This window comes from Dermacentor andersoni, chromosome 11 (genome assembly GCF_023375885.2).
Source record: "Dermacentor andersoni chromosome 11, qqDerAnde1_hic_scaffold, whole genome shotgun sequence".
Lineage (NCBI taxonomy): Eukaryota > Metazoa > Arthropoda > Arachnida > Ixodida > Ixodidae > Dermacentor > Dermacentor andersoni.
Window position 1 is genome coordinate 86,778,604 of NC_092824.1, and position 26,906 is coordinate 86,805,509.

The 26,906-nt window shown below is 47.1% G+C and overlaps 1 protein-coding gene across 1 annotated transcript in view; it reads right to left on the reverse strand.

The window, feature by feature from the left end:
• Positions 1 to 13,045: 13,045 nt before the first annotated feature.
• The window catches only part of LOC126517390 (serine/threonine-protein kinase NIM1), a 72,291-nt gene continuing 58,430 nt past the window's right edge, over positions 13,046 to 26,906 (reverse strand). The window contains exons 5-7 of the mRNA XM_050167103.3: positions 24,138 to 24,406; positions 22,347 to 22,709; positions 13,046 to 18,675 (exon numbers count right to left, since the gene is read on the reverse strand). Of these exons, the coding sequence (XP_050023060.2) occupies positions 18,253 to 18,675; positions 22,347 to 22,709; positions 24,138 to 24,406 (1,055 nt within the window). The 3' untranslated portion in view covers positions 13,046 to 18,252. The remainder of the gene's footprint in view (positions 18,676 to 22,346; positions 22,710 to 24,137; positions 24,407 to 26,906) is intronic.

The window sequence follows — 26,906 nt, forward strand, 5'->3', positions numbered from 1 at the left end:
TGGGCAAAATTAGCTATAGCTGGCTTAAACGTCTTGAATAATTGCATATCTTCTGAATCTAATAGTAGTTAGATAAGCTGATGTAGGAAGTAATGACAATAGAGGGTCATTGAGGGCTGCTTTCGCGAGATTGTCAGTCATTTCGTTTATGAATAACCCCTTAATTATGTCCAGACGGGCTGCAATGCATCTTCGCCCTCTTCAGGTTTGAACTCACCACCGCTATTAGCTCAGCGACCGACTGCTGTTCGTTAAACGAACAAGCTTTCGGCGGTTATATTGATCGAAGATTGTTTATAATAAAAAAATTGTTCAGAATTTTCCTACTTTTTTTCCAGAGAAATCGCGCTAACACAACGGATCAAGATTACCGACGGATGATCGCAGCATTTTTCCAAAGCATTTACATGTTACGCGGTCTCCACACTACGTGAACAATCCCACATTGATAATGTAATATAATGGTAGAACGCATTCTTTCGATTCCTGAAAGCAGCATTCCTTATGTATTTCACGCGCAGCCATCTTCTTTCACACAAGCAAGAGTACACGGTAAAGGGACACCGCTTCGACATCAACCAAACAACGTAAAAAAAACAACAACCCCATCGTCTGAAACGCTTGCATTTCAATCGCGCTTGGCGTCACGTCACGGTAAGCGGCCGCGCCTAAAAAAGATCACCGGTGCTTCCCCAAGACAAATCTTCCTTCATTTCTTCAATTGCTGCATAGTCGCCGTGCAATGCTTCAGAGAGCCAGTGGTCCAGCGCGACTGCAGCATGGCATTGAAAGTTACTGAAGTTGATGTGACCCTAACCGAACTTCATAAAATGCGTTTATTTTGCAGGGAATGTGGCGCCCTCCACGTTACCTCTGATTTATCGCCCCCGGGAAGGCCGAAGAAAATGCAGGGGGTCATACTCAAGGTCTCAGGGTCGTTGGCCCCAGTGCCCGCTCTGCTCCTGGGTGCCGTGCGCAAGGGTTGTCTAATTGGTTAAATCGTGCCACGTGGTATGCTGGCGCGCGGGAAAGCTGCAACTGAAACAGTCGAAAGTGGTAAACAAGCCATTAGCGCGGTGGGTTCATTTGGCTGCAGCTGGCTGTTGACCTTGGCGGTGATATTGGCGGGAAGCGATGAACTTCTGTGTGGGCTTGCTGGCTGACGATCGTTGCTGGCGGATTAACTGTGAGTGTTTCGACTGTATCGATGGGCATCTGGGAGGATGGACGCACGTTAATCTGCGGGTTTGCAAATTTGTATGCTTCTGCTTGACAGAATTTCCTTGATTTTGGCGGGGAACAGGGGCTCCTTTGGCGCGGGCGATGACAGTTGGTGCTGGCGGATCGGCGAATGTTACAGTTGCAATGGTGAACATTGCGTGTTCCTCGGCGGTATTCTATATTTGTGTGCATCTCACGAAAAGATGCTACTACCGGCTCGACATCGCTGCACTAGTGGACGACGTACCGCCAAATCTGAGTGTTGACGAATGAAACATTTCTCATTTGATCTAGTTGTCGTCTGTGCTCCGCTAACGGATCTATAGATATGTGCGCCTTGGTGTCTCCGGGAAAACGCCACTGAAGCGCGGTTGTCATAAATAAAAGGCGGTCTTGTTTAGTTTAAACAGCATTGCTCGTCTAACTGCGCAGTTTCGGCGGGTAGACAGGTGAAGCGAGAAGTGCAACGGGATTTGTTTCGAGAATTGTCTTACGGGAGCTCGCTAATTTAATTTTGTTTATTTCTTTTGCCCTGTATTAGGAAATTAGGCTGCTCAGCAGACGCCGTATGTCGGGTTACAGTCGCTGAGTTAGAGTTTTGAAGTTTGTCGCTTCGAGAGGCTGCTGCTGTTCTTGCGCTCACCCCCCCCCCCCCCCATCCTTGATTTTGGCGGGAAAACATGGGCCCCTTTGGCGCGGGCTATATATAGCATTTGATGCTGGCAAATCGGCGAATGTTAATTACAACTGCAGTGGTGAACATAGTGTGTTCCTCGGCGGTATTCCATATTTATGTGCGTCTTATGAAAAAGTTGCTACGACCGGCTCAACATCGCTGCTCACTGCACCACTGTTTCGAGAATTCTCTTACGGGGGCTCGCTAATTTAATTTTGTTTATTTGTTTTGCCCTGTATTAGGAAATTAGGCTGCTCAGCAGACGCCGTATGTCGGGTTGCAGTCGCTGAGTTAGAGTTTTGAAGTTTGTCTCTTCGAGAAGCTGCTGCTGTTCTTGCGCTCCCCCCCCCCCCCCCGTCCTTGATTTTGGCGGGAAAACATGGCCCTTTGGCGCGGGCTATAGCATTTGATGCTGGCGGATCGGCGAATGTTACAACTGCAGTGGTGAACATAGTGTGTTCCTCGGCGGTATTCCATATTTATGTGCGTCTTATGAAAAAGTTGCTACGACCGGCTCAACATCGCTGCTCACTGCACCACTGTTTCGAGAATTCTCTTACGGGGGCTCGCTAATTTAATTTTGTTTATTTGTTTTGCCCTGTATTAGGAAATTAGGCTGCTCAGCAGTCGCCGTATGTCGGGTTACAGTCGCTCAATTAGAGTTTTAAAGTTTGATTCTTCGAGAAGCTGCTGTTGTATTTGCGCTACCCCCCCCCCCCCCCCCCCGCCGTTTTAGTTATCTAATTTAATTTATTTATTTAGCTGTAACATAGATTGAACCGCGTGTGAAACTTTAGAGAATGATGAAGTGCGATCGGGATCGAATTTATCGATCACGATCGGCTTATTTGCTCAAGGAAGTCAACAGTGATCGAGCAATTCGGTCCTTATCAGGCTCGACCGCGATCGAACTTGTTCGTTGTTACAATTGTATGCTTCTTCTCGCCGACATGGGCATCACATATCTTAAGGGCATTACCTTTGGATTTCCGCTGTGGTAGACAAAGGTGACTCTTTTCTCATATTGCGCATTTTCGCATATTGCGTGTCCACCGGACACGTGTGCAAAGGTGCTGCTACTCTAGCGAGTTAGGGCGTAATAAAGATAGATCTTTTGCTCACTGCCTTCAAATGCGGCAAAGCTAGCGTTCTATTCACGTCGTTCGCAATAGGGTTGTGTGGTGAAGAGGTTTTCCTACCGCATGACATCGGAACTCTCGCCTAATTGCTAAAGCGCTTGTTATTTTCGCAATTTTATATAATAGAAAAAAAAAATCGGCTGAAGGCTTAGCTTGGTTAAGCCTGGAAGATTGCGAAAGCAATACCCCTGGCTGCGCCTTCGTTCGGCTGATGGTGTGGACATGGTTGCCCTTTGTTAAACTTATGGCTATACATCATCCGACATAGCGCAAGGCAGCGCGCCGACCACTGCGAGGAGCCGAGCTGTAGCCTCATTCATCCTCCTAGCGTGACGTCACACCAGCGAGCGCCCTCTCTCGGTAGCGCCGCAGCAGCGGCGCGCAAGGTTTCGTCTCCACCATGATGCCGCGAGCTGGGGCCCCGTCCCGTCTCTCGTTCTGGCGTGACGTCACACGGTCACGTGACGCGCAGCTGTGTAAGGAGGCGCCACGACCACCGATGGGCTGAAAGTGCGAGCAGTATTGCTTTCGCAATAAAAACATGGCAGCACGAATTCGCTGCATAAAATCAGGATTCACCCATGTAAACGTCGACAAATTCGTGGGAATTTGTACTGCAATAAAAATTCTGCATCCCCTCTAAGTGAACTCTCCCTCAGTAGATGGCGCCACCGACCCGAAGGTTTCTTTTTGGCCACGTTTTATTTTTTTGTTTTTCTATCGGTTGAATTTCGTTTTTGTTATATTCGTTTTTTTTTTCTCATCGACCTGAGTATATATTACTCGGCTGTTACGAAGGGTACCGCCACAAGTTCAGTTCAGCTCAAATTTATGGTGCCGGTTGGAGGGGCTGACATATACCTGCTGCCACTTCGTCGCGTCGCAGACGGTGAATTAAAGCTAGCTCGTACCTTGGCACTATCATGGTGAAAAACGCACGCGTGACAGACATGCACGACGTGGACTCTGTGGCCGACACCAGTTTCTTGCTATGGCTTGGTGCGGCTCGGCTCTTGGAACACAATGAGAGTCGAACTTTACCGACTCTTTACCGTCTAGTATGTCACATAGAGTTTCGTATTATGGTATGAAACTCTATGGTATGTCATACGGGAGGCCATTACGTACGGTAAGGTGCGAACATGCACAGTCCTCGGCCGGTACGGTATTACCGCACTCATCGTACGGTAACTTGGCACTGCTAAAACTAATTCCGAAACTTCTGCCCATCTCCCGCCTGGGTCACTCCCGCTATGCGACGTCTGCTTAGTGCATTTTTCTTATCTGTGTCGCGGCAAAAACAGATCGTCAGAGTTGTTTGGCTCTACTTCGGCGTTGCCCTTCAGACAGGCGGAAGCAATGTGAAGTGTCATACCACCATTGCGCCTGTGCCGGCGCCTCAAAACCAGCGCCTGCTCTGTGCATTCGGAAATTGGCGTCAGTGGCCATTGGTACTCGCGGATTTTCTGCGAGGATGACTGCATTGCTAGGTGAAGCTATTTCTGTGCACCTTTCTCATTTCCTTCGAAAACGGGATGCCAGAGTCAATTTTCTGCGTTAGAATTGAGTTTAATGTTGTTGCGCAGAAGTTACTTTTCTTGGAGCGCGTGCATTTCACGAGCATGTTGCTGGTCTTTCGTGGTTTCGGATTTTGGTAAATATCGGAATCCTGCGTTATCCCTGGTGCCGAGGGTGGGGGGAGCGAAGGGGGCTGACTCTACTACTTCTGCTGACAAGCGCATGCCACGTCACTGCAACAGGTGCGGCAAAGTAGCGTATACCGGTTTCGAAGAAAGTAAATAAATAAATAAAAAAAATGCTGAGCAAGCTTCCCAATGGCACAAAGGGCTCGGCACAACGTTGGCCCCATAGAGTTTCTCATTATATTACCTAGAGGGAAATCTAGCGCTGCTGCGCTGTGGTATGCATTAGTGTCCCTGTATCTGCTCCTGCAGGGAACAGTTACGCATAGGTCCGCTTTATGTTCCAGCTGTGCAGTGAAGCCACTCCACGCGCGCACAGGAAGCAAATGCCGCGCGGTGTTACATTTGCTTTTTTATCTGCTGGTCGCGAGCTACATGCGGCAATTGTTCGCAAGCGCTGACCAAAATGGCACTTTTTAACGCAGGCTACGGTCTAAGCGCAGCAGCGCCAGATTTCCCTCTAGGTGATATAGTGAGAAACTCTGATATACCGGAACACTAGTATGCATGGGAATGCCGGTATATTGTTACTTCGGATTGGCATCGTTCTCCGAGAGCCAGGCAAGCACTGTTCCGTCTGTCACAATGATTCATTTTCTACTAAAACAGCACATAAAAAGCTGTTTTAGCTTTATTATTACACAAAACATGTTTTGTTTAACTATGAGAACTTGTTATTGCATGTACAATTATATGATACGTAAGAAGTATCAGCAGGCCGCTAAAGTTGGAGGACAGACGACAAGATTCGCGCTCGCTTTGAAACGGTTTGTCGTCTGTTCTTGCCTTTCTTCGCTTGGTCATGCATTGTAGGTGAGTAAAGATGTAATATGCGTGAATGGAAACATTTTATGAAGATTTTACTTTAGGAACGCGTTATTTGTGTAGCCATATCCACGTTTTAGATGAAGCCTCTTATAACACCAGCCAACACGAGCCTCGCAGACACATATACCGTCATTCCCACGACGGCGCAGCGCCCCTTAGGAAACTCCCATAGACCATGGCGCCAGATTTCCCTCTAGGTGTTATAGCGAGAAACTCTACGGTCGGCCCCATGTCCCTGGCCGAACTCGGCCCATGGTTATCTGCCGAACGCGGCCTACATTTGGGGATTGACACTGGCCTCACGCTGGCCTACGTTATACATAGTATGCACGTGACGCCACATCCGCTGCTGTCGTCTGCTTCCGCCATCTTGGGGTACCTTATCAACAGGCGCGCACATAGGCCTATAGGTTCCCCAAGATGGCGCTGCTGTAAACCGGAAGTCGCGGGGTATCGTTGAATGACGTACGTGCATAATATGTATATGGCCAGCGACATTGCGCCGTCCTGAATGGCCAACCTGGCCAACTATTAGCCGCAGTAGTACCCCGCTTGGCCCGGTGGTAATTTGCAAAATTTGGTAGGCCGTTCGTTTGTATGTGCATTTGTTCTTATACCAGGTGTTTCTTTAGCGGCACCAAAATTTTAAAAATTGCCCGTAGGATTGAGCACAATTCTAACCCTTGAGCTAAATTGCACGATGAGGCGGCCGTTACTTCTACGAGAAATCAAAATGCATAATTGTATACTTAACATAATTGCACCAATTAACCTTTTAATTAATCACTTTACGGCACACATTTCTGTCTATGAATTTTAGCAGGCGAGTTTGCAAGGCGCAACCACTTGGAACGAATTCTCAGCACTACACCAGTTTCGATATACTAATTTTTGAAGTGTCCGACTAAATGAATTGGCGTTCCAGTTACTTTTGCGTTTAATGCATAAAAAAGGGCTTTCTTAAAAATTTTCGTGGAATAAGAGCACATTTTTATCGCAAGTTTGACGGCGCATACCTTGAAACAGGCGCTACTCTCAGGATTCGTTCCAAGTGGATGTGCTACTATTCGAGAAGTGAAATATGTGCTGTAAAGTAATTAATGACAGAGTTGATTAGTGCAATTACGTTATTCCATTAAGAATTTCGATTTTTCGTAGAAGTAATGGCCTTGTTCATCGAGTAATTTATCTCGAGGGTTAGAATTGTACTATCTGCTACAGGCATTTAAAGAAAAATTTGGTGCAGCTAAGAAAAAGCACCCATATGTATATGTAATGCAATCACACATTCAGAGTAGCTTAAGGTCTGCGCACACGAGTACAGAATACAGCGAATGCTTTTGATCCGTTTACTGAAGAAAGATCTGTAAACCGTACGTGGCAGAAGCGCTCAAACTTGTTGACATGTTTAATTGCATGAGACTAGACTAAAATTGTACTGCAGAAATAAGAAAGCGCACCTTATTTGGTAGTGAAGTTTTGTAAATACCGTTTAAAAAGAAATGTTGTTCGATATATTTACTATATAAAGTCTATACACTGATAACATAAAAAATAAGTTCAGTTAACTTCAGTCAAATCCGTTAGTTGCACCCTGCCTAACCTGCCTGAAGTAGAGTCACTGGAAAAAATTTCAGAGTACCGCATTCGTTTTCCCCGCGCCGCCGGCGCGTTCATTGGCCCAACCGTGCCACGTGACCTCTGGGGCGCCATACACCTTCCAAGCGCCGGGCGGGCCGGCTGAGTTAGAGCGCAGGCAGCGCAGGTTCCCTACGTTTTTTTGTGTTCCGATTGTCGCGCTCGCCTTTGGTTGCAAGGAAATCGTGCCTGGCTGCTGCGCCTTCGGATGCAGCAACCGAACTGGGTCTGGAAAGACTTTTTTTTCTAGATTCCGGCCGGGAAAAATGACCGAGAGCGTCGTTCTGCGTGGTGACACAGAACCGGCCGGGAGAATTTCAAGCCTACAACAAACACCCGCGTGTGCGAGGTATAAGTATACCTTGCTTGTGCTTTTCGGCACTGTTTTAGAAGATACTTAAGCGAAGTGCACGCGGTGTTAGCGATGCTACGAAAATAGGAGTTCATTGTAGGGATCGTTCGCGTATTGCACGCTTGACGCGGGTACACGTGTACACGTTTGTTGCTCAACACACGCGGTTATTCCGTGCTCGTGGCACGCGAAGGCACACTTGTCGCGCGAGAATTCCACGTCCTCACGTGCACCAGGTACTCGCATGATTTCTCCGCGCGCTCTCGCCTCGAGTCACTCGACCCATATCGCACTTGTTTTTCGCAGATCGTGACGATCGCAGTCAATAAAAACCTGGTCAATACGAGGCCCATGATACTTCCTTCTTTCCACTTATCCTTTGGTCATTTATACATACGCATTTCGAGCTTGAGACCAATGGCCAGGTGGTATTCACAACACATGCTTCAAATTCTGAGCTTGTAAGCCGAGCACATGCAATAACTGAAGTCAGCATACATATGTTTTATGTTGAAATGCTACGGTACATACCCATATACTGTTGTGCTTGATGCATAACAAGAAATACAAAACAACAGAACACCCAGTAGCTTTAGTTTCACTTTGTCACTATGCATGTTACATAAACCGCTCAGAAAGCACAAGAATTTTATACATCGCCCATGTAATTTAGAAAAAAGAAGTGCTGCGTCACCAGCCGGCGTTCCTGCTTTCCTTTTACACAGGCAGCATATCTTGGCAGTCTAAGAAAACAGTCATAAATAAGTTAAGAGTAGCCGCTCATGGACGCACTAGACAGCCGCGTTCATAAATTGCAATGTAGCAAACTCTCGCGCATTATCAGTGTACAGAAGTACATATACGTTGCTGTAATAACGCAAATGGCTCATATTGGCCTTCCACAAGATTTAGTGCGCAAAATGGTAATCGAAGTTGGTTTTTACGCCTGCTGCGCACATATAGTCTTATGATCACGGCCAAACACCGGTGCGCACACGGCAGTCGCAGTGTGTCGTGTGTATACGGCGGACGAAGTCGCCGGCAGAGTCGAGAACGCGCGGTATCCGATTACAAACTAAATAAATGTATCCGATTTAGCTTGTGAAATTATACAATGAACGTACGTGCCGATGACACTGTCAGGTGTTAGTTTCGTCCTGCTTGGAAACATTCAATAGAAGCCGACGGCGGTCCACGATGTTCATGCCCAAAAGCACAAGCTTGCCTCATTCCGGCTCGAAGTGACGAAATGTCTCCTACGTAGCTCGCTCCGCGGAAGGGAAAAGAAACGCGTGCATAAGCTCCCGATAGCAGCGCTAAGCTGCTGCCCACAATCGTAGCACAGTTCCAGCAGTAAACACGATCGGAGTGCAAAACAACCGCCGGCTGCATTACTTCGCACAAAATAACGTTTTCTTTTCGTTCTTGGCAACTATTATCTCCGGGCACAAAGTATTTGTACTTCATTAAACACTCAACCCGATGTGTCACTGAATATCAAGCTCTTCCAACACGGCGGCCTCCACGCGACGCAGTCGGCTTGGAAGGTATATGGCGGTGGCCGCTCAGTGTTGCCAGTCAAATCCCGACCTTTGCGGTACTCTGAAATTTTTTCCAGTGACTCTAGCCTGAAGCCTTTCAGTGCGCCCTCTTTGTCTTGGGTGCTGAAGATCCAGGGCTTCGCAACGGAGCTCACAACTTGCATTTACATTTTGGAGTGGCTCACTATCAAGGCAGCCTGCAAATCAAAAAGTAAAAGAAAGAAAAGCATTATAATTGTTTATCTCAAACTGTCTGGCCTCATTAACCCATGTTAACCCAGACGCTCAGGAGCTGAAATATATGCTGAGCTTCAGCGCGAAAATGCTACATTTCACGACTCGTAATAACATTGAAAGGAGCCTTTACTGAAAGCACTGGCGTCTCAAGCTTAGCTGGAACAGTATGACACGTGCATCCTTCCCCCCCGGACAAATCAGAATATTATCCTGTTAACACTTGAACAGATATTTTTAATTCAAGAGTACTTGCCTTTGTGGAAAGGGAGAACAGCGCTACCAGGGCGCTACAGTCTTCGCGGCATGTCGTTACAGAAATGTCCGTGATGCTGGCTAACTGATCTAGCCGCTGTGACTGCCAAGTAGTTTTGTACTTCAACAGCAGCATCAACCAAGTGCAAAAATAAGGTTCGGGATTAAACTTAAGGGAAACAAAGCTTAAAAACCTCCCGAGACATATGCTAAGGAAAATTTATCCAATAAACCGCCAGTTTATACATTGATCTCTCTTTTTCCCAGGAACCAAAAAAGGTGTTGGCCTCGCACCTTAAAACAAGGTTTTTCCTACCTCGTGTTACGACCTGCGGGCTCTCTGAAGAGTCTCAGAGGATGTTTCGCAGGCCTATTTTAAATCATGTACCAGCATTTCAGTGTGCTGGCTTGCATGCGACCTGTTGAGGTATGAGCTTGTTATGCATCCGTGGCCTAATGGTTATAGATAGAGTATCGGGCTTCAAATTGGTGGTACGTTGTTAGAATTCGGTCAGAGAACACCTTTATTCGTGAACTTATGCAATATTTCATGTTCACAAGCGTATCGGTCGGCCCCTGACCTCATAATGAGGTTGGCCCACGCTCGCTTACCGACCTGCGGAAGCAGCCCATGGCGCTAGGTCACCCTAGGACGTTGGGTCCAAGAGGCCTGACCTTCTGCCAACGTGGTCAGTGGCTAGGCATGAGCGGACCATGGCCTTCGTTTGTCTGGCCAACTAAGTCGCCCATCGACTTCTTCCTGACTTGTTACCAACCGTCGGCTACCGGCCAAGTTACAGTGTACTAGAATATAATATTCTAGTGTAATATTGGGTTACACCAACGAGGTGGTGTTAGTATGAAATGAAAGATGTGGAATTAGCGCAAAACGTAAAGAAAAGACGCAGGGCAATTTCACTTTAGTTTACTATAACAGTAGGAGGGAAATTTGAAGCTTCCTTTACTATCTGCTTTGTTGGCTAGGTCGCAATAGATGTCATGAAATACGCAGTGTCGCCCATGCACAAATTCCCAAAGTCATCCACAGCAGTCTTCCAGCAGGTTCTCGACATTCTGCTGCTGTTTACGAGGTCGCATGGTGCTTGACTTTCATTCGCGCCGACCACACTCTTATGAGCACAGACTGCAAAAACGTTAGTGTACCGCCCATTGGATGCACGTTAAAGAACTCCAGGTAGTTCCAATTAATTGGGAGTCCTCCACCATGGAGTCTCTCGCGGTACCTGTGTTTCATTTGGTCATTAATTAAACCACATCATTTCAGATTCGGCTGCTGCAATTACTATCGCCCTTTGATTTTTTACCTTCCGTCAAAATTACTTTTCGTAAAAGAATATTTTGACGAAATTAGTGGCTTCTCTATCTTCATAGAACACGAAGAAACTGCAAATGTCAAGAAAAAGAAAATTGTGGCAGGTGGCATAATTTATTCTGCATGGCTCTAAAAAGCAGGCTAAATGTTGGAAGGCCAAGGTTCTGGCCCTTTGTAGGAGATGTTCTGTATCTCAAGTTTAGGAACGTGCTTCACTCAAAGTCCAATCCCGGCACACAGTTATTCTTATATGGGTCTCGTGAATAATATATGTTATACTAACTATTTAATTGATACATCGTTCACGTATTCTAAATTTGCCTATGTTCTGCGGTTGTTTTTGTATTAGCAGTGAACATTTCCCTGAGGTACACACGTTCGGTTCAAGTTGGCAAAATATAGGGAGGTCGCCTCACAATGTAATGAAGCCTGTGTGTGTCTCTGCCTCTCTGCTACATCCTTTTGCTATTTGCGCTACAGGAAAAAAACTGCAAAATGTTACACGAACAAGCCCAAATACCTACACCTAGCCGGTACTTTACCTAGCCGGTACTTCTCTTGAGCCGGAGAGATGATGCGAGTACACAGAATATTCGTAAACATTTTCCTGATTTTGTTTATTTAGCATTCGTTTACATAAATAATTACTTGCACATTACTGATTTAAGAGTAGCGCTGGCTGCAACCTGGTCTCCTGGTGCATCTCAGTGACACAAACCCTCTTGATTAGCCCTCGGGAAGTGTACTTGCACCCCACCAGAGCACGAAACCCAGGAGACCATTCGCAATCCTCTTTGACAAGAACCCATGAGGTAAAATTTGAACTCGACGACCGCCATCTGCCCTAACTGTTATGACCCAAAGTAAAAGCGTACGCAAAAGTACCAAGACAGCTGTCAGCGTTGTGACTAGTTATTGTGATGACTTGTGGCTGTCACGAAAGCCATCATACATACAGAAGATATTCACAAGGTATGCAGTAGTGTGTCAATTCACCTTACAAGCAGGAAAACAGGAGATGGGCCTCGGGATCAACAGCACAAAACACATTTCCTGAACTTTTCCCCGATTTCCTGAGAAAGAAAGAAACATGGAGAGATAGATGATATGCGTATTGCGAATATTGAGCCATTTCGTAAAATTGTGTCCTGAAAATGTGTAAAGGACTCTGCTTGCAGTGGCCAAGTGCGTATTGTTTGTGTGTTGGCATGAAGGTTTGAGCTGCAGTGATGGAATACTCCTAATGGCATACTTTACTTTCTCCTGCAATGAATAAATGTGTAAGACATATTTTGTTAACAACAAATGGTGACAACCTAAGAATTCAGTATAAGAAATCACACACAAAACTGCACTGTACCAACGGTCTGTGCGTTTACGCTCCCAAACACAGTTTGTAAGATACGTTGGTATTGAGAGAAGCTTGCCACCGGCTGTGACGTCATGGAAATGAGCTAACATAAATGACTGGCGCATCTACAGAAATTCCTTTTAAGTAGCGCGGCGGTACATTCTGAGGTCACTGACTACAATGTACTCATTCATTCATTCATTCATTCATTCATTGGCACATTCGACTGATTCCTTAACATGCTCAAACCTGGTTTGCAACGATGTGCAGCCCTCTCGAGACTGGAGCCGGAGAGGGCCTGCCCCAGCCGAGTGTGCTATGTGCTCCCAGAGTAGCCGAAGTAGCCACGTGATCGAGTTTTTGTTGCATCTCACTTGCACTCACAGCTCGAAGGTGAGAGCGCCTCTGAGCACTCTGAGCTGGAGCATGGCGCCCTTAATGAACCAGGTGAGTGCGTTCTGAGTGCCTCATTTCGACCAGCCGAATTTAAACTGCACTGCGAGAACGCTCGAAAGCAAAGTCTCGTGTAGCATCAGATGGTCCTTTTTAGGGTATGCGTAATTTTTTTAACAACTCATCTCGAAGTCAGCTGGAGAGTGGCAGATCAGTCTATGTATGTCGCATTTTGTTGGTAAGGTTGTAGCCGTCATGTGGACTGAAAAAGACCTGTAGCTTCAGATAGGGTTGTAAAGTTCAAACCTGCATGGTAGCTATATATGTGCTTGGAGCTCTTCGTAAAAACTTGCTAGTATGAAAAAAAAAAACAGTCATATATGTGTCATTGGGTCCATACATTTTATTCCTCGAAAGCATTATTGACAGTAGGCTCTGCCTATGTTGAACACATTGAAAAAATTTGAGCAAGCAAACAGTATTCAATATATAAGCAATCTGTGCGATTTAATACCCGAAGTGGCCCTGGAACAAGCTATCTATACCGAAATTATCTATAATGCTTCACTGTTCCTTCTCATCTTTGCTAGTACATTGGATGCACTCTAAAAAATTTTGCACCCACTGAGGCTTATCTTGCTCCGAAACAATGATTATCATGTGTCTTGCATGTATTTCCTCAATTTAACACTCTGGACTCACTACTTTCCTGTGAGGAAGGCTGCGTTACACTAATACATACATGTGCACCTGATAGCAGCGGGCATGACACACGAGCCCAATTGCTATTATTGTTTGGAGACAAAATACGCCCCAAATGGGTGTCATCTGTTCTTAGAGTGATGACAGACATAGACATAGCATATGCTCAGGTAGTGACACGTACTGCGCTTTTTCGGTCAATTTTGTTTGCGTTTATGAAAGCACTTTGCCACCAACATGCAGAGAAACTGGCCTGTGTTGGCTTTTGGTTTATGCAACAAAACAGATTTTGGAGAAATAGCAGTCAACGGTTGCAAAGGGGGTGACAGAGGCAAAGTGGAGATAACAGTGCTCTAGGGCATCTTCGAATATTGTTGCAAATATCGAAACATTGGAATAGAAATTTAAAGCAGCTTATTGTGGAAGCATAATGGCACATAGAACTTTGTCGTAGCAGTCTGCCTCTACGAAAATTCGTTGTTCGCTGTGCACAGAACGGGTTGCCTGGACTGAAAACAATTGGTATGCAGAAGGATAACCAACATTAGCAGGTTTGGCACATACTTTTGTTTTGTTGGCATGTCTGTGATATAGGTGTAATTCTGTGCAGATTTCAAAGTGAATGTTGGTTTAATAGTACTTCTGGAAGTCTGGCCGAAGTGTTGCGTAGAAACTGCAGAGTGCCGTGCAAAAGATTTAACAGGGAAAAACGACTTTGTGTCAGTTGGAATATGTGAAGCTCATGCTTATATGAAAATTTGTGAACATCCTCAATTCAAGGGTCAGGTAAGGACAGGCGTCAGGTAAGGACAGTGTTTATGGTACAGATGTGACAACACTATCTACAATGAACCAACAACTTGACATGAAATAAATTTTCCACCGTGCTCCTGTTTGATCGGATAGAGATTGTGTTTTAATGATACGTATGTGGCAACAATTACTACTACCCTGAACCGAGGGAGAACAACAACCTAGTAATAAATTACACTTCTGCCATGCATCTCTGTGGTCAAACAGAGACGGTGTTTACGATAAAGATGTGGCAACATTATCTACAGTAAAACAACAACATGACACAAACGAAATTGTTCCAACTATTCATGTTTCGCGAGTGTCACGAGACACAGGGGACACCACACACCAGCAGAACGACAAATAAAGATTAGTTTCTGGAACATCAAACATTTTCTGCAACACTCAACTGCCCGAAACAGAAATCACATTAGAGTGACGGTTAACATGCACAAACAGAACACTCCACATTGTTCATGTCATGATGCCGCTTGCAACAGTGGAAGGGGACGATGACTTGTTGCTACAAATATTGTTTAGTCGAGCGCCATGTATAACACTGAAGATCACAGTCTGGCAAGTAAGTATGTATATATATATTTGAAAGACGAGCCACGGAAAAGTCCGTACCAGAGGATGCACACTCGACTAGTTAAAACTTTTTTTCTGTGTGATGGAGGTTGGAACTTCTATAACAGATCAGAATTTCAGGGGTGTCATGCATCGTATGCCCGTTTGTCAGCCTTCTGCGGTCTTTAATGATTGTATATGCATGCTGTGTCATATGCGCTTGAAGGTGCTTGCACTGCAAACGTGATGTACAGGTTAGTCTTTAATATTTCACTAATGCGAAAGATTAAGTTTTAGACCTGCAGGGTGCGCTTCCAAAAGGCCGTTTCGCGATTTTTAGGTGGAAATAGGTTCATTGCTGGAGAAGAAATGAAGGCTGAAACTGCCCTTCTTGAATTTCTTGCCAGAACATAGCAGTTATGACTTCATTGTGATGTCACAATATACGCTTTGTTTGTGTATTCTGGCCCTCTTTTGCGAAGAAGTTAAATAAAAGTTGACACCTAGAGTCCACGCTAGTTATCAAATGTAATGTAACTTTCTTTTACTTAGTACACAATTCCTGAGTCACAAGAGACGTTGCAAAGTCTATGACGTCACCGCTGCACCATTGCTAAATTTTTTTTATTTTTACGTCTTTCATTAAAAAGGCATTGCAACCCTCTTTTTTTTTCTTCTTCAAGGACGATAACACACACTGGAGTGAGTAGGGTGCCAGTCAGTGAACTTATTTATTTATTTATTTCTGTCCACGGTGCACTCATGGTTTGCACTTGACAAAGCTACGGGAAAGTCACAAAGGAGACGGGCGGTACGTGTCAACCGTGGTGTGCGCATGGGGACGGGAACTTTCGCTTGAGAAGTAACTCAAAGGATGGCGTCTATGGGCTGTCGTGCAGGCTTATGACGTCATAGGCAGGGCATAGGATGAGGGAGCCTCGAAAACCACGGGAGAGAGCGAGTGACCGTTTATGCGATATTATGGGCTCCCTGCTGTGGACAGTGGAATAACATTTGGATCGCACTCTCTCGGCAAGATTGCCAGTAAGTGGCAAGCGTTTTCTTACCGCGTTAAAAAAAAAAATGTTGCAGTGCTTCTTCGAATATGAAGAATCTGCTAATTCTCAGCCTTGCCTTCTCGCAAACTCGACAAATAAATATGCTTTGGCTTTCATATTAGTGCATTTTCAAGCATTTCGAAGTCGCAGCCTTTTTTGACAAGTTCTGAAGTAAGAGTGCTCAGGAGGTGCAGTGTAGTTAACGCTTATCTTTCGAATGTTAACAAAAGAAATTAACGGAGATGCTGATGGGCTATGGCTCGGCTATTCATACCTCCGAAAAGCGTCCGACACTGTTGAAGAAGGGGAGGGGGAAGCCTTTGGCTCAATCGCAGTTAAGAAAAAAAGCAGCAGCGACAAAAGTAGCTGTCAACTTTGGATGTTTTTCATAAAAGTGCAAAATACGTGGCCGGCATGGTTCACCGCACGTGTGACGCCAGGTACATCGCGGCATTTTGCACCTGTCACGGCCTTGGGAATTGTCGACGTGGCGCCACTATTCTCCGAGGCTCTTATTTGTAGTCCGTTACAACACCGAACGGTAGGCAAACCACGGGGGGCAGATTGCCCTCGTGATAGCATGTCGCGCGATCACGTGCGAGCTTTGACTGCGTGAACTATTTCGTACGTCTTGGAAGTGTCTTTCATATTTTAAGAGGCATCCCATGTGCGGGCGGTGGTAAAAGTATTTGTGCCCAAACGTGGCCTCCTAGATTGCACGCGCAGGTCTCGGAGGCCGTTAGCCAACGGTGCCGTAGTGGGGAGACGAGCTCTCCGTGTGCGGCACCTGGGCGGAACGAAAGCGTGACTACAACTCACGGTCGCCTGCTATATGCCCTAGTAAGGCAGTCAAACCCACTTATGACAAACTGCAAAACACGCTAAGATTCGTTTGACACATTTGGTAAAGTTAGAGACGAGCACATCCACAACCAAATTTCTTTAATTTGTTGTTTGTCGCCACTTCATCTTGTATAAGGAAGTAAAAAGAATGCATTCACTATGTTCTTGACAAGCGGCAGAATTATTGGTGGCGCAAATAAATCACCAACTCTGCGTCCGTAGCAGCGTATAAAACCCACCAATCGGACACGGTTTCCCGACGCATCAAAATGAATGACTACGTGCATCCGTACCAAGGGTCAGCCTCAGCCTGGAGCCAACATTCGCCCCGACAAATACAAGCGATCGTCTCTTATTCTCCGTTTTTGCCAGTTGTAGTGCTGATAGATCATGTACGAGTATTATCGTTGTGAAACATTAGCTTCAGGCTTCGTCTTCCCTGGTTTGATCGTTGTTAATTACGTGCATCCGATCATCCAGGGCGCTGTGACAGCTTAAGAAGGGCCACGTGGCTAACATATTGTTACTGAACGAAGCATGGTGTGGCTTGCTGATCGGAGGCAGCAAGGTTGTAGTACCCCTGATGAGCTCTTGTGCTTCCGTGACACTGATGGAGACATCGGAATTACGCCAGTGACATCGAAATCACGCCCGTGACATCGCATATCTACACAATATCAAATATCAAATAGACAATGTGCCATAGATGCACCGGAATGAGGCATTGAGAGTCCTGAATCTCTAGTTAAGAGGAGGAGCTTTGCCTGTTCTGGCCTGTGACATGCCTTAATTTCCTGGCTGTCAAGGCAGTTACATATCAAGGATAACTTCCGCAGGGCTGCTCTCAAAGATTCTCTTGCGTTTTCTGACACAAGTGTCCTGGATGCTGTGGGGGCCATTTCCTCTGTCCTGTAGCTCGGTCGTGTGCATAACCTTCAGCGAGAAGAGATGGGTCGTTTTTGTAGTCATTCCCGCAATATGGCTGAGTATGGAGAGGCTCCTAGATACGGCACAAGTTGTTGCACCGCTTCACCCGCCGTGAACTCGTCGCTAACCCCAGAGGAAAAGCCAGCCCTCCGAATAAAAGACTCACTTGACTGTGCACATCCTCTGTGAATGTCTTTCAGCTGCTTGTCGAACGAAGTCGTTGCTTACGTGTTCCCTTACAGGGTCGCTTCTGCACTGTCCACGCCTCGAGGATTTGTCATCGCTGTACGTCCATGAACTACGGTCGTTCTTGACGACGAAGGCCCGATGCATATGTCTACGTGGCCTCATACACATTTATGTGGCACTGTCTAGAAGACATAGCATTTGTTGAAGTCAAAGGATCGTGGAGTAATGCACGATGATAATGTACGTGCCGTGCTCACCGGTGAGGGCGCCAAACAATAGCGATGGCACAGGGCATTCTGGCTGCTGGTGTTTGGAAGGTCCATACAGACGAAGACCCTAACTGGCACGCTAACGCCTCTTTTCTCATTCCCAGTAACGGAATCTGCACGAACGTCTTATACCCGGCCGGCGTTGTCGCTTTGGCGCAAGCCGTTTCAGGCACGACGACGGACCGGTGCATCGTGACGGTCGCTCTCGCGGCGGAGACTCACACAAAGCGACGCATCATAGCACGACACACGCTCGGGACTTTCGGCTCTTGACCGAGAACAGCCTGTCCGGGCCGAGGGAGACGCGGTCGGCCTTGTGCGTCCCGGGCGACGGGGTGCCCGTCGCCGTGCCCGCCGACTCGCTGTCCACGTTGTCCAGGGCCGTCGGCGTCGCGGTCTGTATCTTGTGCAGCACGATGCGGTAGGCGCCCGTGACGGCGCTCCGGGCGCCCTTGTCGGCGCAGTCCCGCATCAGCTCCTCGCCGATGCCCAGCTCGCGCAGGTGGGCGCGCGTCTCGAGCTCTTCCTCGGATACGGTGGCCTCCGGGTCGAGCGTCGGGTACATGTTGTAGCGGGCGTAGCCCTCGGGCAGTCGCTGGCCCCGGAGCCACTCGGAGCGCCCGATGTCCGCTACAGTGGGCCGGTCTTGCGGGCACACCTGCGGATTGGGAAAAAGAAAAGAATCACGCTGCTCACAGTTTTGTTTGGACGTAATATTGGAAAGGCGAGCCAAGTTTCTCCTACTTTCCGCTGCTCAGCAGCAACAACTGTAATACCGAGTTCCCCAGTATGGGGCCACCGGTGGTGGCCGGTCACGGGACCTGTGGGCTGAGTATATAATGAATGGCACATTAGCATTGATGGCTTTCTCACCCTCTGCTCGGTATCTGACATGGCGACGGATGTGCCGCATTTTCGCGCCAAATTGGCTGGCTTGAAGCCGCAGGACCCCTTCGACTCCACCGAGCGCAGTGACTAGTCCCCGTGGATAGAGCAGTTCGAAGGCTACAGCTACGCGTCAGGCCTCGATGAAAAGGTTGAGCAAAATTTGCTCATCTAAACTACACGCATTTATTTTACTGCTATGTGAAGCTGTTAGACCACATTTCATTAAAAGAACCGAATTCTATATAAAACTCTTAAATACAGGAAAGCAATGCAGGTTTAATGCTTTGTCGGATGTTGCTACAAATCATTCCAAGAAGTAGGGGTGACAGAGTAGTTCGCCGAAAGCGAAGCATTGAAAGCGAAAGCAAGGTTTAGCGCTGCGACAACGCCGCATCAAGCCACCACTGTCAGCTTACCCTCGCACCTACAGCATACGGCTCACGGCGGCGATGTTGTCGCACTTGGTCTTTATACGGAACATCACGACGACGACGGCGGAAATGTGCCTAGAGTATCCATATAATCGATATCGCAATAATAAAAGCATGTCTAAGCTCATAAAGTGGATCCATCAGAAAACATCTCAACAGTCAACGTGAATCAAGCTTCGCTGCAGCAATAGTGTGCTTGCGGTGATGACCTCTTGCCAGGCAGTGATTTTCGGAAAAGAGGTCTGTTGATTGTTTGATTGTTGACTGTTGATTTTGTTGATAATTTCCGCTTTTTGGACATTTATGATTTTTACCTGTCACTAATGACCACATAACGTGCTCTAATCGCAACGTCTTATTATTTAGTGACTTATATTTCATATACAACAACATTAGGTGTGCAGATGACATCGTCCTGTTCAGCAACACTGGTGATGAATCGCGACAGATGTTTGAGGACCTTAACTGAGAAAGTGTGAAAGTCAGGTTGAAGATCAATATGCGGAAGACAAATGTAATGTTCAACAGCCTGGCAAGGGAATAGGAATTCACGATCGCCAGTCAGCCTCTAGACACTGTAGAGGAGTACGTTCATCTGCGTCAATTACTCACAGGGCACCCTGATCATGAGAAGGAAACTTACAGAAAAACAAAAGTGGGTTGGAGAATATATGGCAGGCATTAGAATATCCTGATTCTGTTAGCTTACCACTGTCGTTGAAAATAAGTGTACAACTATTGCATCCTACCGGTGCTAACATATGGGGCAGAAACTTGGAGGTTAACAAACAAGCTCGAGAGCAAGTTAAGGACAGCTCAAAAAGCGGTGGAACGAAAAAAAAGTTCGGCGTAACGTTAAGAGACAGGAAGAGAGTGGCGTGGATCAAAGAGAAAACGGGCACAGCCGATATTCTAGTTGACATTAAATGAAAAAAAAAAAAATGAAGCCGGGCAGACCGTGTGATGCGTAGGGCAGATAACGGGTGGACCATTAAAGTTACAGAATCGGCGCCAATGCTAAGGGAAGCGCAGTCGAGGATGGCAGAAAATTAGGAGGGGTGATGAAATTATGAAATTCGCAAGCACAACTGGGAATCAGCGCAAAACAGGTAACCGGAGATCGCTCGGAGAGGGATTCGTCCGGCAGTGGATATAAAAATAGGCTGCTGCTGCTTCTGATGATGATGACTCTGATGATTGTGATTTCTTGTACACAGTGTTCCAGCGCTTCGAGTTGTCGACTAAGTCGTCCTCGATTTACCGTTAGCTCTGAATTAATCTGTTTCCTGATGGCTCAGGTTGTAATGCGATCGCCCTAAAAGGGCTCTGGCCCCGGGTTCGATCCACAGACCAAGGTCTGAGAATCCTATGAGTTTCCTTTGTGGCTTCGAACTACACTCGGGTGAATTAGAATTTTTTTCTTTCATTCGTGGTTTTACATAGTATGGTCCGTACGCACAGTCTTCGTCAAAATAAACGAAATCATTGCGCTAATGATCACAGCGTGACGGCTTGCTGGAGCGACGAACGCCCTATCAATGCCCTCACTACCTATGCGACGTGGAAACCGAACTTATGGCAGATGTGTCCGTCGCTCCTTTAATGACGACGTTCCGACATCAGATGCGCAAATTGCGCGCCGAAAGGGTCGTCCCCGGAAGTGATTATAGTGCCGCCCCAGGGCTTAGCAACCCTCGTGCGCAAATTGGGTTTGTTTGTTTTGGAAAAGGCTTTGCCATTGGGAAGGAAAGGAGTACGTATTTCTCTTTCATCCGCATACAATGACGCTGGCCACGTGGTCCCGTCGACGTCGAAGCGTACTTCCGCTGCTGTGGCGATACCTATAGCAGGGATCTCTCAACTCCCGTAAGCCAACGGGCCACACTAACTGCACACTAATTCACGGGTCGCACTGCGCCATATCCAAGGGCGGCCTGCAGGGTGCATTTGACTTGGGTAAAATTTATCAGCGATTAAAAAGAGCTTCGCTGTGTAGTGACCATTTGCTTGAGTGACAGAGGAGCGACAAATGCGCTAAGCCTTTTAGTTTTGTCGCTGGGCAGCTTACTGTGGATAGACCAAGGAGACAAAAATCAGGAGGGAGCACCACGTAACAATACTGAAGCCACGAAAGAGTCACAAACACGTGATCATGTCGTGGTGGTCATGTAACCAACACGTGATCATGCCGCGCTTCCGAAAAGACAACGGTTGCGTCTGCAACGTGGAGCCGCCGCACGCGCAAGTTGCAACGATTACGATAAATACATGCAATAAACGACCGAAGTTGCGTAAGCATATCGGGAGAGAACGTTTGCGCACAGAGCGCTTGGCAAAGCACCCAACCAGTGCGCGTCGATTAAAAGCTACCGGGAACCAAGCACACTGGGCCTAGTCAGCCTAGCACCTGTTCACGTGTTGAGCCTATACTCTTTGAGAGAGAAAAGGCGAAGGGGATGGCTTCAGGCAGGGTGGGCTTGTGAACGCTGGCCGCGTGGCGTAATGCTCCCTTCTAGTTGATTTCATTCATCCATGTTTCTATGTAGCAATGTAATGCGCCACTTGCAAGAAAGACTATATTAAGTGCATACACGGGTGGAACACTTCACGCGAGCTGTCTCAGAAGAAGACAAAACAAGTGCGCGTCAAAACCGCTCGTTCCGCCGGAAAACGCATAAGAAACACGGCAGCTCCAATTATGCGAATCTGTTGAAAACCTGTCAGAATCTTGTCGGTACGACCAGTCATGCGAGGTACCGGATTGTTCCTGCGCACACCTGTTTCGCTCTTACGAATTGTCTAAGAATTCCAGAGCATCTGGTGGTGAACGCTTTGGCGGACCCTCCGGACAGCACGGAAAAAAGCTCGGCTAGCAGCATATACGCCGAGCGCGGCTCGCCAAGCTGGATTCGGCTCGACTCGGTACGTGGGCTCAACGCCATTCAGCCAGCGCGCCGCACCTCTGATGCCGGTGCTCCGTTACGCGACGGACAAGGTCGACGGGACTCGCCTGCAGTATGGAGGCGATGAGCTTCTTGCACTGCTCGGACAGGTACTCGGGCAGCGCGTAGTGTCCCTCGAGGATGAGCTTCTTGAGCGCGGCCACCGTCTGCGCCCGGAAGGGCATGCAGGCGGTCACCACGAAGTACAGCAGCACGCCCAGGGCCCACACGTCCACGCAGGGGCCCGCGTAGCTCTCGTCTCGGAACAGCTCGGGCGCCGCGTACGGCGGCGAGCCGCAGAAGGTGCTCAGCGCCTCCTCGCGCGAGCGCAGCTGCGTGCTGAAGCCGAAGTCGCCCACCTTGACCAGGTTGTGGCCCGCGATGAACACGTTCTCCGCCTTGATGTCCCGGTGCACGATGTTCAGCTCGTGCTGCGAAGCGGAGAGAGCGTGCTAACACGTGTCGCCGCAATGTATTGAAACCTCGTTACAACGAAGTTGAAGGGGGAGCCAGAATTATTTCGTTATAGCCATTACTTCGTTGTATCCGTTGTTGCATGTAGCGCAGTTTGGATTTTTATGGCAACTTCAAGGGGAATTTTGCTTAGTTACACTGGAAGCATAGCGCGGGAAGGACGATCGACAAAGACTAGACAGACATGATATAGCGCTTGTCCTCCTTCCCGCGCTATACTTCCAGTGTAACTATGTATTGCCAACCAGCCCAAGCCTACACTCTTCTGAAGAATTTTGCTTACTTCGTTAGATACGTTATTTCGTTATATCTCGTTTTGTTATACGCTATAACGAGGTTTTTGACTGAACTAGGAATCTGGACCCTTGCTTGGCACTGTGTTTGTACGTGTTGTGTTCGTACACGTTATAGCAAGCACTTTCCGCATTACCTTCATCGCTCTAACTTCGCCGAAGGGCTAACAGCGCTATAACGTGTAGCCAAGTCTCGAACTTCTATAGCTGCCACTTGGCTGAGAGATATGCTACTACTATAGTAATGGTATGCTAAGACAAGTATACGGATTTCTATTTAAGTCTGCCGACAACTAAAGTGCCTTAAATATGTTCGATGCAATCAAGAGCCGTCTCTGTGGTGTTTTCGCAAAGCGATGATGAATGGTTAGACGTATTTGCTAGTGTGTGTTTGTTAGGGCTGTAGAAGTCCTAGCAAAATGGACTGACACCGCCTCGTCGGCTTGCACACGTGAACATTAGTTGCTCGTAAAGAGGTAGTGAAACTTTGTGTAAAGCTCGCAATAAGCGCTCTTGGCATTGTCTTGTGCAGAGCGTTACCTTTCGACCCTGACACACAGTGTCTGTTATAAGACAAGGCCGCGCCAAGGTGACGCGTTGAGTGCTTACTTATAGAAATATATAGGTTTCTGTTTGATTTATTTCTGTGTGAAATAATGCACGCGAATGGATTAACTCAAATTAGCGCTAGAGGAGGCTGACGACAAGTTGCGTGGTTGTGGCATATTGCGTGCATAACTTGCTTTTATTTTCGGCGTGGTCTCTTTCATTTTCTTTCCCGAGCTGTATTTCAGACTTTGCCTACTTTCCGATATTTTTTCACTTAATAATTAAAATACAAGTAGCGTTTTATTCCGTAACGTGGCCGTTCGTACTATATATTCCCTCCTGCGCGTCCGGATTTGTCCAGTGCCCGGCCTACTTGGCCATGTCACGGATGCCGTGTCTGTACAACAGCGCATGCTCGACCTAATGATTTATTCCCGCTTGTACGCACGGTATGAAATGAAGGATTGGAACGAGTGTAAAAATTGTTATAATCGGCGCAAACGAAACGGCGAGAGCCGCTGCTAACAACTGGCACGCACGCACCATGTGGTTGACGGCCGAGGCGACCTGCGCGAACACGATGCGGGCCTCTTCCTCCGGGTAGCGGCCGTCGCTGGTGATCTTCTGGAAGAGCTCGCCCCCCGGCGCGAACTCGAGCGCCAGGTGCACCCTGCTCAGCGTCTCGATCACCTCGTACAGCCGGATCACGTGCGGGTGGTGCAGGGACTCCATGCTGGCGATCTCGCGCGCCAGCATGCGCTGCGTCTTGGCGTCCATCTTGCTCTTGTCCAGTATCTTCACGGCCACTTTCTCTGCGCCGAAGCGGGCAGGGTGTAAGGGTATGGAGCAGAACACCACGAGAGATAACACAGGAACTAGCAGGGTATAGGACAGGGTAAATCACGAAACGAACTCGCACGCGCGCACACGCACACACACGCGTGCGAAAATAAGCATGAACAAGCAAGTATGAACAAGCAAGTATGAACAAGCAAGTATGAACAAGCAAGTATGAACAAGCAAGTATGAACAAGCAAGTATGAACAAGCAAGTATGAACAAGCAAGTATGAACAAGCAAGTATGAACAAGCAAGTATGAACAAGCAAGTATGAACAAGCAAGTATGAACAAGCAAATATGAATAAGCAAGTATGAACTAACATTACACAAGTCAGTATCCGAAAGGTGACTAACTACAAGCAAGTATTTTGCTATAGCATATGAGAGAAAGTAAAACAGAAACAATCGATGATGATTGTCAATGCAAGCGAATAGTCCGAACGAGAGAGCGAACGAAAGTTTTTTATTCCAAGTCCGACCACCGACAATCGATTATCGACCATCGACCATTAACCACGAAAACGGCCGAAAGAACGGGAGGAGCCAAAGAAACAAAGGAGGAACCGGTTAATCTGTACAAAAATTTATCGCAGTTGAGAAGATTTTGTTGGCAGTTAAATTTTAGAAAAGCAACCTGCTGCCCCCCTAACTTTGCTGCTGCTCCGCTACCACTGGGTGGGTGGATGCTATGAGCGTCCTGTTTTAAGCGGTGCGGTGGGCGCCACCAAGCACTTTTTCTTATTTTGTCGAATGCTTTACCTATCTTATCTTTAAAATTTTTTTTTACAGACAGGACATTCCCAGCATCAAACTTTCTGAGGCTTTAATGGGAACTGTTTTTGTATACCCCAGTTGCTTGTCTCTCTGCTAGACCAAACGCCCCAACCGCCTTTTACTAATATCTGATGCGGACATGTTTAGTTCCCTCTCCTATCCCTGAGCCCAAGGACTTCAAGGAGGCCAGCGCAGCCTAAACCGACAGCTGGGTAGATATCTTCGCATTGTAATAAAAACATGTTGCACCGTTTCCTTAACTTTGCCGCAGCAAGCACATGCTTCTTCCTTTGTGTACCTCTCTTGCTAAACTAATGCTACTGCTAACCTAATGCTAACCTAACCTAACATAACTACACGTTCCAAGGCACACTGGCCTCGCTTCTAAAAGTGATGAGCTTCCCTTTAAGTTACCATTAATTGTTTCTTCCCTGATTTCGTTTTTACCTCTAAGGTAGTCACTCACAGCCGGTTTCTTTTCCATTGCTGCTACCCATTATACTGTCCCAGCCTCTCTGATTTTGCGTTTAACGTTCTTTGTTGGCACGCCGCTTATATACTATATCGGTCCCATACTATCTGGTAAGCTTCCTAGTTCTTTTCCTACTCCGTGACCCAACACTTTTCCTGTGCGACAACACTCCTGCAACCCATTTACTTTCTCGCATATTCCTTAGTCGTTCTTCTAAATTAATTTCACTCTGAGCTTTCCTCACATTACAACTTGCTCAAACCACATCATCCTGTACGACTGACTGTCCCGATTGTACCTCTTATTTCAAGCAAGCATCCGCATTTCCTAATGTGAATTTCGGAACGATTACACTTTGTCGCCTACCTAGGAGCACCTCGTACCTATTGTGTCCCCATAGCGCTTTGTGTTTCATTGGGGTCGCGTTATGGACGCACGTGGGTGTCGCCGTCTGGCGGCGAGCTGCAAACGTATCGACGGCGGAACATGGCCTCCGAGAGCCGGTGACGTGACGAAAGGGAAAGAAACGGCGGCGTCCTGAGAGGGAGAGAATGGCGAAGCCGTTTTGCGGATCGTCAGCGCAACCGGGGTACAGGGCTGCCGCCGAATGTTGCATTAATGCCTGCTCGCTGTAATAAAAGAAAGCGGTATCGGCTTGTGTCGCATAAGGGGCTTAAACATGTGAAATAAGATGCAGTTAGTAAGCAGTGGGGAATTTGAGAAAAGGGATGGATGGATATTCTTTCTGGAGTACTAATAATATTCCGCTTTAACCCACTTCAATCCTGATTCAATATTCGCTTGTGACGTGTCTGTTTTGTTGAAGGGAAGCCGTAAAGTATACAGTGCACGTTGTCGAGGCCGCCGATGGAGTGATCTATTTTTGGTGATGAAAATGGTTAGGGACCTCGTCGGCGTTCTATTAACAATTCGTTGGAAGGTGATTAGCAGACATTGACTTCGGATGCTGAAAGAAAATACAACGGCGAAGAACTACCTATATGAAGTACTGAAGGGCTTCATATGATGAACTGGTAGCCATCCGTGCGGCTGTTCATTTCATTGACGAGGAACCACCCCATCCATGGTCAATCTTTTGTGATTCATGGGCAGCCTTCCGCAGTTTAATCTCAGCACCGCTCAATGAGTCACGTGAGTAGCTCGTCGCAGAGATAAGACAAGCCCACTATCGAGTAGTTGACGACGGACGCGGTATTATATTTCAC